Source organism: Oxyura jamaicensis, unplaced genomic scaffold (assembly GCF_011077185.1).
Source record: "Oxyura jamaicensis isolate SHBP4307 breed ruddy duck unplaced genomic scaffold, BPBGC_Ojam_1.0 oxyUn_random_OJ71746, whole genome shotgun sequence".
Taxonomy (NCBI): Eukaryota; Metazoa; Chordata; class Aves; order Anseriformes; family Anatidae; genus Oxyura; species Oxyura jamaicensis.
Genome location: NW_023310672.1, coordinates 90,162 through 100,689, shown reverse-complemented (window position 1 = coordinate 100,689; position 10,528 = coordinate 90,162). Strand labels below are relative to the sequence as shown.

General features: G+C 43.0%; 1 protein-coding gene across 1 annotated transcript in view; it reads left to right on the top strand.

Moving 5' to 3' along the window:
- The first annotated feature begins 1,686 nt into the window (after positions 1-1,686).
- Positions 1,687-10,528, top strand: part of LOC118159710 (E3 ubiquitin-protein ligase KCMF1-like) — a 94,999-nt gene continuing 86,157 nt past the window's right edge. The window contains exon 1 of the mRNA XM_035314273.1: positions 1,687-1,805. Within this exon, the coding sequence (XP_035170164.1) occupies positions 1,790-1,805 (16 nt within the window). The 5' untranslated portion in view covers positions 1,687-1,789. The remainder of the gene's footprint in view (positions 1,806-10,528) is intronic.

Genomic DNA, 10,528 nt, shown 5'->3' with positions numbered 1-10,528 from the left:
CAAGTAGAGATAGAGTGCTGACGGCATTAAACTAGGATGCTACTTAGTGTCTTTGCTAACTATGGTGCATTGTGCAAATTAACTAAAGCAAGAAGCCTTGGGCCCCTTACCAAGGTTAGTCCCTTGATAAGAGTGTGAGCCTGTCTTAAGAAACTGGCAGAAACTGGTCCTGCAGATGAACAAGAGCCAAGGAGCAACTGAGTCTGTGCAAAGACAAGAGGTCAACTAGCGTTGACGAGGAAGAGTCACCAACCTTCATCCCCACGACCCCCTGGGACCACCACCAGGAGACACTGCGCAAGCACAGATGGGAGGAGTTTATGGAAATTGAAATAATTTTAATATGAAGCGAAGACAGGTTATGAATATGTATAGGCATATTGTGAAACTTCATGCATATGTAACTCTTTACTGCATATAACCATGGCAAGTTGCCATGTCAGGTGCGCACAACTTTGGTGGGACTACCCCCCATGCTGCCCAGCACTGAATAAACATACCTACTTTACAGTCTTATTGATTGTGGAGTCCATTTTCCGCAAGTCAGCCCCAGGGTCGCCCCCTCTTCAACTCTCAGCATCTTGCAGCCTAAGGAGAAATACTGAGTCTTATCAGAACTAGGTAAAACCGACACATGGGCAATATGGCACCCGTTGCAGGCAGGCTGACATTTTCCTTTCCCGTCTTATTTAGAATTTATCAGAGTACCCCCAGCACTGCAGGAGTCAGACAGCTGGGATGGGGCAGAAAGCATCAGAGCATGTGTCAGATTCAGTGCTGCTTGCTGCACCTCCCATATTACAAAGAAGGCTTTGTAAGCCACATTGGGAAGGAGCAGCAATGGGAAGTACCATGAAACACCATGCTGAACTTGTCCCCCTTCTTAAGGCTGCTGTTGGGTTCCTGCTACTCCTTGTTAAGGGACAAGGAAAAAATCTGTGCATGCACAAAGGTTCAACGCCACCAGTACAGTAGCGTGTTCTACAAGCAGGGGTGAGTGGGGAGACTAATCCCCTCTCTCTCCTGTGGCACACAGAGAGCTGTCAGAGGCTGGAATGGTGGAGGAGGATGTGTCTCAGGTGAATACCTGGAGACAGCAGTCTTTCCTAGTTTGGAGGAGCACGGGGAGAGCCCCATCCAGTATATGTAAACTACACTCAATCCCACAGCTTTTCCGCACGTTTAGTGGTGACCATCTTCCTTTCTATTAGCTGTGTATTTCCTCTTCCTTCCTGCATGCAGTAGGCAGTGGCTATTGGGCAGAGAAGGAATGAAGAATAAAAGAGAGAAATAATTTTAAAAAGCAGGCAAAGAAGGAAAGGAATTGGAAGAGCATGAGCCTAGGATGAGAAAGAGGAGGAGTGCAAAGAGTTTGTTGTTACTGTCGCAGTAGAAGAGGAAATAGAGGTGGATACTCAGGAAGAAGAAGGAAGAGGGGTGTGGATTACAGCGGCGGAAGAGGAAGGCGTAGTTAAGTTCCGGTGAGGCGTAAGATTCACTGTATCGCGGTGCTAAAGAAATCGCCGCTGGTGGATCCACCCCCTCCCCCCTCCCCCCGCGAGGGAGGGAGTTAGAGTGAAGCAGGCTGGGGCTGTCGAAACAGACTCCTCTTTGCGCACCCCCCCCCCCCCCCCCCCCCTCCCCCCCCCCCCCCGCTCGTGAAGTTTTTTGTTTTTTTCGTGCCTAGGGCTCAGTGCGAAAGGCGGGAGGGACCTGGGCTGGAGAGGAGACGCCTGAACGGCCCAGCGGGAGCCTGGGGACGGGCCTAGGCTGCAGTCTCAAAACTAGGATGTCCCGACATGAAGGTGAGAGACCCAAGGGGGGAGGTGGTGGGAAGAAAGAAAGAAGGAGGTGTCCTTGAGCTTCGTATGGCATTAGGGTCTGTCATGCCACCGTGTGAGGTGGGTCAATATGGCGTCGCTGCCTTCACTGAGAGCGGGGCCTGTGGAGTCGGTCACGGAAAGTGGCCATGGTGGGAGGAGGAGGAATGTGGCGGCCAGGTCTAGCTTTGCAGTGTTACAGGACGGGAGGAGGTGGCCGTTACGGGTAGGCTCTGAGTTCCTTTTCTGTCGCCAGTAAGTGCGTATGCCAGGTCCGTGTATGCTGAGGTTGAGGGGCCTGCTATAGCTTGGGATAGGCTTGGTCTGTGTCCCTCACTAGTTTGCGGTTCGGGCCTTTCTTTGCCCTGGACAGATAAATAATAGAGGGGAGGAAACAGGACAGCTGTTTATTTTCACTCCTCTTACTCTACTGTTTAAAGGATGGCCCTAAGGGAATCTGGGGAGTGCAAGGTGTATGGGAGTGCTGGGGGTGGGAGGTGTGTGTCAGTGTGGCCTGCTGATGTGGTCCTTTGAATTGTGAATGGCGTGATGTGAAGGGGGAAAGGGGAGTTAGGCTTACCATTATATACTCCCTGTGAGGAAAACTTCCCCAAGTTTCTTAGGGTATGGAAGTGGAGAGGGGAATGTGGGGCATGAGGTACAAGAGGGCAGTGCTTGAGGGGAAGCAGTGCACAGAAGGTGGCCTGGCATCTAGGGGAAGTGGAAGGTCTGCCTTTGTATAACGAAGGTGGGGAGATTGCATGGCAGGTGGAGAAGCAACTCATGCACGTAATTGGCTGTGGTATTTGGATTGGGAGAAAAAGAGTTTGCACAGTCTTTATGGCCTTATTTAGGTGTATTTTGGTAGCTTGAGAAGTAATCTGTTCTAATTCTGTATCTTAAAAGAGAGATATGCTGATGTTGTTTTTCTATCTCTTCTTACAGGTAGTTGGACTAGTATAAAATATTCTGTAAAAATCATGCCTTGTTTCTTAAAAGTTTTTTTTTTTTTTTTCCTGTTAGGAACTAAATGTAGCACGTGTTTCTGTACATGATTTTAACTTATAGAGCTATAAAAATAATCTTTTTAAAAGGAATGGAGACATCTTTATTTAATCTTAATGTTTTGAAAGCAATGTACTAGAATTGTGTTAGTAATACCGATTTCTAGATGGAGGGTTGATAGTTTGCTGAAATAGAGTATGAGAATACTCTATTAAGAAATAAGTATGATGGATATTCAGTGTATATCTATACTATTTTGCATTTTGCTAGTGTGCGTGCATGCACGTGCATCAAAGATCAGTCTTGCCTGAATCTGCTAACACTTCTCTAGTGAAATTACCAAGTCCTCTTGCATCTTTTCTGATTAAGATGCACTGATTAAGATGTAGATAATGAGGCAAAGGCTAACAACGGTAAGATGAAGATTAATAACAAATGTATTTTTTGTGTTTTTTTTGTGTTTTTTTTTTTTTTTGAGAAAGTACTCTGTAAACTGCTGCTCTGATAGATATCAATGGTATGTAATTTAAAGTATTGTGTGTAACATGGTATAGACTTGTTAGATTGCACTGGTTAAAGCTACACAAGTGGTATGATGTGTTGTTCTCAAATTGCTCAGTGTTAACTCTTAGGAGTCTCTGAAATGCTGTTAAATTATAGAATCATAGAATGATTTGGGTTGGAAAGGACCTTAAAGATAATTTTAATTCCAACCCCCCTGCCCTGGGCAAGGACACCTACCACTAGACCAGGTTGCCCCATCCAACCTGGCCTTAAACACTTCTAGGGATGAGGTATCCACAACTTTTCTGGGCAAAAATGGGCAAAAAAAAGGTTGTAGTACTTGGTAAAAATAGTTTGGGGTGATGCTTTAATAAAGGAGGAGAATTATTGATACTTCTTTTAAAGTATGTTTCTGATAGAGGTTATTTTGAGTCTGTTTCTAGTGGTGGTTAGGTTTTGTCCGCCGCCCCGCCCTGCAGAAGGAGGAAATAATGTTGTTTTCAGTCTTTTTATTCAGCAAAAATCCAAGTATGGAAATAATGTTAAGTTTGGTTCTCTCTTTAAAATAAAATGAATCAACCACAGAACAGCAACAACAACAGAAACAGACAAGAATGCTGAAGAATAAGTCTTTCTTTAAAGTTGTACTCCGTTTTAGAAATGAAAATAGTTATCTTCTGATAAGTTGAAATGTGTTTTGCTGATGTTACATTGTTAACGTAAACATCTTTAAATACATAAAAGGAAGAAAACACATCAAAACTGAGATATAAAGCTGCAGCTACAGTTGTACTTTCCTTTTTTATACGGGAAAATGGTTCATATTGAGTTTTCTTAATGATTTTCTTTTATTACCCATTTAACAATTAACATGTTAATTTTAAATTAGTTGTAGGGTTAGAATAAGTTACCTTGATGTGTAGGATCTGTGGTTTGCTGAGAGCTTTCAGTCTGCAAATTGATGGAAGTTGTTTTTGGAAGGATAAGGTATAGGAGATAAGTGAGCTTCAGTCATGTTAGCAAAGTGTCTCTCTGCTGCCTGTTCTTGTCAAAATGTCTTGTTCTTGAAGTTACAAATAGGGCTTGATTGATTCAGTAATCTAGCTCTTGCCGGAATTAGTGTTGTGATGAGAAAGGATGTATTTGAAAAGATAAATGATGGAGAATTTTGAATTCCAATGTCTCGGGGCTCTAAAGTATCTGACAGAACTTATTTTTTATTAGGCTCTTGGCAATTTTCTTTGCTTTGTGTTGAGAAATAGTTACCGTGTGAATCAGAAGTTGGGAGATGGGAAAAGAGAGTAGACTTAAACGGTTAATAGCAAAAGGTTGATACCTTTCTGAGTATCTTCAGAAATAGAACTACTATAGAACTTGATATATCAAATTATTTTTTTTTTGGGGGGAGTAGTGGGACAGAAACATTTACAAATAAGATAATTATTTGAGCTAGTGGTTACTGGAAGGTCTTCCAAGGAACTTTAGGAAGAGCTAAATAAACTTAATGCATGAATCGCACAAAATAAGTGAAATGTACTTGTTGAAAGGAAAAGTACAGGGAGAAATTAACTTTTCAGATACCTTAAAGTGTCTATTTCAGTGGGATCATGCATTTGTTCTTACTACTGCTGTGTCTACTGGTAAGATAAAAACAATGTTACTGCATTCAAGAAGCTGCTCAGAACAGCAAGGCTGTCAAGTTGAGCACTCAAGAATTGGGATGTGTCAGAACTAGGTGTACTGGGTCTGGCTGGGATGTTAACTTTCCCTGCAGCAGCCCATACAGTGCTGTGCTCTGCACTTGGAGCTAGAACAGCAGCGGTATCACACCAGTGTTGTGTCTGCTGCTGAGAAGCTGTGGCGCAGCATCAGGACTCTCTCTAACCCTCCTAGGGGGTGGGCAAAAAAATGAGAAAGAAACATCATCAGGGCAGCTGACCTAAACCAACCAAAGGGATATTCCATACCATGTGATGTCACACTCAGCAATAAAAGGTGGAAAAAGGAAGAAGAGGGGAGGGGTGGGCTCTCGTTGCGAAAACGTCTGTCCTCCTCCCGAACACTGGCTACGTGCGTTGAGGCCCTGCTTCAAGGACGTGGTCAAGCATCGCTCATTTGTGGGAGGTAGAGAGTAATTTCTTTCCTCTGCACTTCCACATAGCCTTTACTTGTTTTGTTTAGCTATTCCCTTTCCCCCTCCCTCTTCCCCTTTCCCCCCTTTAGTTGAATTGTTTAATTAATAATAATATTTCCTTATTTTTTTTCCCTTTAATTAAATTATCCTTATCTCAGTCCATGAGTTGTTCTTTCCTTTACTTCTTCCCCTCCTCATCTGAGGAGGGGGAGTGAGAGAGCAGTTGTGGTGTTCAGCTGCCTAGCACAGTAAAACCACCACACTAGGTTATGGGGAGAACCCTAATTCAATCCTCTGTGTACCTGTACTGTGAAATTACATAGCTGCATGTTATCTTCTCTGTGGTACCTACCCTGCCTTGTCAATGGTGTTTAGAGAAGAAGGCAGTCATATGTAGGGCCCTTGTTCTGGTTTTGGAAGTGGGCAGTAAACAAGGAGACAAGGCTTTATAGAAAGAAAGTATTTTTTTTGATGTTGACTTTCTTTTGGGGGGTGGTGGTGGTGAAAAGTTGGATTGATTCCTGCTTTTCCTATGGAATTTCTAGGAAATGCCAGGCAAATCACTTTGACAAGAGTTCACAGGTGGTTGCTATCTGTGTGTTTCTTTATGAAGGACCAGCTGAAGAGTTTTTGAGCATTCACAGCTGCAACTCTAATACCTAGATGATGAGCTTTGAGATACTCTGAAAAAAATCCATTCAGAATTATTTAATTTTCTAAAGATAGGTATTATTTCCAAGTGGGCATCTAGAGTTTTGATTCTAATTTATGTTGTAATTTTCATCCATTACACAGGGAGGAAAATACCACAGAAGTGTTGTGAAAGCAAGCTCACTGATGTGTACAGCATTTCAGTGCTGTATAAACATGCTTCACAGAGAAGCCTGTGGAAGGCTGGAACACCTCTTCTATGAAGAAAGGCTGAGAGAGGTGTGGCTGTTCAGCCTGGAGAAGAGAAGGTTCCAGGGTGATCTCATTGTGACCTTTCAGTACTTAAAGGGGACTTATAAAAAAGATGGAGAGCAACTCTGCTCAATCAGATAATGACAGGACAAAGGGGAATGGTTTTAAACTGAAAGCGGGGAGATTCAGATTAGAGGTTAGGAGGAAATTCTTCACACAGAGGGTGATGAGGGAGGCACTGGAACAGGTTTCCCAGAGAGGTTGTGGATGCCCTGTCCCTGGAGGTGCTCAAGACCAGGTTAGATGAGGGAACCTGATCTAGTGGGTGGCATCCCTGCCTATGGCAGGGGGGTTGTTACTAGATGATCTTTAAGGTCCCTTCCAACCCGAGCCATTCTATGAAAAAAATAATCTATGCTCAGTGTAGATTTTGAAAGGTGTGCGTTAAATTAAGCTTCATAACAAATAGAATAAAGTAGATACTAAGTACTTGTTTACTGAACACAATTTATAACTGTGTGTTGAATGAACTTGATACTTTTCTATAAAAGGCTATAATATAAAGCTGTTGTTTACAGATTCCAGTCATGGCCTGATGCATGTATCTTCAGATGAGCAAATTAGTGGCTTTTTCCTTATTTCAGTTTCTAGTAATGTTTTGGCTGAAGCTTCCCAACAAAATGCCTTTTTGACCTAAAGATCTTTACTACATTTGTCCGTCTAACTTAAAGGCTGTTAAAATAGAGTAATGATAAGACCATCAAACTTAGTTAATTCAGGCAGCACTGTCCAATTTCAATATCACAAGTGTTATAAAGTATTGTATGCAGCTTGATCCCCTACAAAGAATTCAAGAAGTGATATGATTCAGGGTGTTGTGGGGGAGAGAACACACATGGAACTGTTGCATGAATAGAGACTAAAAAAAAATCTTTACCTTCAAGGCTGACAGAATCTAAAGAGCCATGAATAGCTTAAACAATATAGATCAAGAGTGCCTATAACTTTTTTCATAGTTGAATAACCTCATGTTCTTGTATTATTAAAGATGCTGATTAGAAACAGATTAACAGAAGCACTTTTTCAGTGTACAGCTATACTATGAAATACTTTTTCATTTTAAAAAAAGTTATCAGTACCATCTAGTTTCCAGTTTGAAGGATTAAATTTTTGAATTCTATCTTAAATTTCATATTTAATGTTTCTTATCTATTAGATAAAAAGGTTGCAGTAGAGTTTCTGGTATTCTGTGAAGTTCCTACATGTTTCCCTAAGGCATCAGTTGAATCTGATTTGAACTCATGATCACAGAATCACTGAATGATTTAGGTTGGAGGGGACCTCTGGAGGTCATCTGGTCTGGTGCCCTTGCTCAAGCAGGGCCACCTAGAACAGGTTGCCCAGGACCAGTGGTAATTACGTTCTTATGTAAACGTGATCATTACTATCATTGCCACTTGTATTGTGTTTGCATGGCAAGGGCCAACAGGGGTGGCCTCTGTGAAAAGAGACCAGGGGTTGCCTGGTGGGAGCCACTGAGCAGGAGCAGGTTCCTGGCAAGGGGTGTGGGAACAGTGGCCCATAGGGCACTGGATTGGGGAGCTGCACAGGAGTAGGTTTTTCCCTATGGGGTGGGGGAACCATGTCAGAGCAGTGCCGTGGTGCGAGAGTGTGGCCCAAGCAGGAGCAGTTCTCCAGAAGGGAGCTGTGGCCCCTGGAGTGGGGACTGTGCAGGAACAGGTGTACTTCCTTGCCAGCGCGTGGAGAGGTCTTCACTGGAGCTGGCTTCAGACACGAACCACTGCCTGTGTAGAGGAGCTTTTTCAGGAGAAAGAGAAAAGCATGAGGAGGAAGGAGCGGTGGAGATGAACTGTTATGAACTAAACACAGCCCTTTATTCCACATTTCCCCTGTAACAGTGGTAGAAGTAGAATGGCTGGGAAAGTAGGAGCGAAGTTGAGCTTAGGAAGAATGGGTAGGTTGAGGGAAGGTGTTTTAGTTCTCATCTTTGTTTCTTACTGTGAGAAACACTCTGTAGCCAATAAGTTAGGCTCAGGTGAGGATCTCAGTGAAGTACCAATTGTATTTATGATTGCAATGGCAGGCATCCCACAAGCATTAGTGTGCCTACTAGTCACATAGTACAGTTTATATACTTTCTTTCTCCACGACCGGGACCCTCCCCTGTTTCCCCATTGACTGGGTAATCAAGGTTCACAGCCTATCTGATGCTTCACAGACAATACATGGCCTTCAGTTGCAGGCCTGTTAAATTTCAAATTTCTTTTGACTTTTTTACCGTTTGAAGTGGTAATGTTTCTTCGCTTATCTGGCTCTGTCTGAGACCATGATTTTCACCTAATTGCTCTAAGGAGTCTGGTTGTCTGCATTTTACAAGGTCGCCTGCTAAGTTTTCTTATCACTGCAAGCATATCTCAATACTACATTCCTTCACTCTAAACAATGTAACTGCAAAAACAACACTTCTATTCCCACAGTTTCCCCCTTTTCTTCTTTATAAAATGTTGATTTTTGCAAAACTTTCCTCAAAGGTGTAATTTGGTAGATATCTTCCTCTTCTTCACCTTCTTTGCTTTCCATCTCCTCTAATATCATCACCTTATCTGAGTAAGGTGGTGGCTCCATGGTCATTTGTTTCAATTAACCCCTGTACTACTCCTTTTACACAGGGAATAATGCAACAACCAACGGCTGTCAAAACTCCTGCTACTATGATCAAGGATGTGAATATGGACACTACCATCCCTTTCCATTTACCAAACCAAGATTCCAACCATCCTGTGATGGAAGTGTCTGTTCCTGAGTTTTCTGCCTATTCACTGGCAAGGGTGGTAAGCCCTTGCAATGCTCTACTTACTGTGCCATCTGGGGTGGTATTGTTGGGTATAGAAGTGTAACAACGGTTGCTCAGTATCACACACCTCCTTTCTCCGTGAGCATCATATCTAATGCTATTCTGTTTTCCTAAGCCATTTTGCTGGGGGCATCTAGTTCAGCGATTCCTCTTATCGCATCCCTTGTATAATTTATGAATCTCTGATGATCATAATAAATATAATTAATCCAATCCACATTCTTATTGATTGTTACCCACCAGAACAGTGACTCAAACCCTGCAGCAATTTGATTCCTGGCTTTCTGTTCATCGGGAGCTCCTCTAGGCACCACAATAGAGTCTGTGTACCCTCTATCATCGAATGATACTCCTAAGCTTCTTTTACTTCTTCTGGATATCTGTGATGTTTCTCTTTCAAATGCCAGGGTGAAGGGTATAGCTATTGAACAAGTGCACAAGTGCCTCCCCAATTAGATGGTAGGGTGGACCGTAAGATCTTCCCTCCACAGTACCACCAGAGATCTGCCCTGGGGATCTCAAGTCTTGAGCAGTTTCCCATCAAGTCCTTGGTAGCATTCAAGGTCCTCATGCACAAGGCAAATTCTCCTAGATGCCAGGTAGCACTCACACCCTGCCGTGAGAGGCAAGAGAATGTAGGGGGAACCCTGATATTGCCATCACGCAAGGAAGGGAACAGCAAAGGGAGAGACTTACAGGCTTAATTTCCCCAGGCAGTCTTTTCTTGGTACAGTGCAATCATACATGACATCCCCTGGGAATCCTTGGTCCACCCCAATGGGAAGGGCACTATCTGGGCAATTGGTTGTCCCAAGGCACAAGCATAGCAATTGTTATGGTTGAGACTCTGGACAGTATATTTGACCCATTCTATCCAGGCATTTACATCTCCGTACCCTGTTTCAATCTCAAACGTTTGCCTAAGATCTTTTATTTCTTTAACTGTGACAATTGGTGTAATTCAAAGAGGGCCTCCTGTTTTCTCCTGGACTTTCTTCCTATCTTTGGTGGCAATAGATTGTTTCCATACAGCTATTCTCAATGTGGCTGTTGGGTCTCTCCCAGTTATTTGTTCTCTCTGCTCGATTGTCATTGGGCATTTAAATCTCCACAAGCTAACACCTCACAAGCATCAAACGTGACGGACTGTGGTACATAACCCTCTGTCACATTCACCCATATTTTGACGGGGTATTCCATCTTACTGTTATCTGGTCATGCCTTTTCCAAGTTGCCAATTGACCAAGGCCTTCTCTGAGGCCTACAATCACTAGAAACAAAATTAGT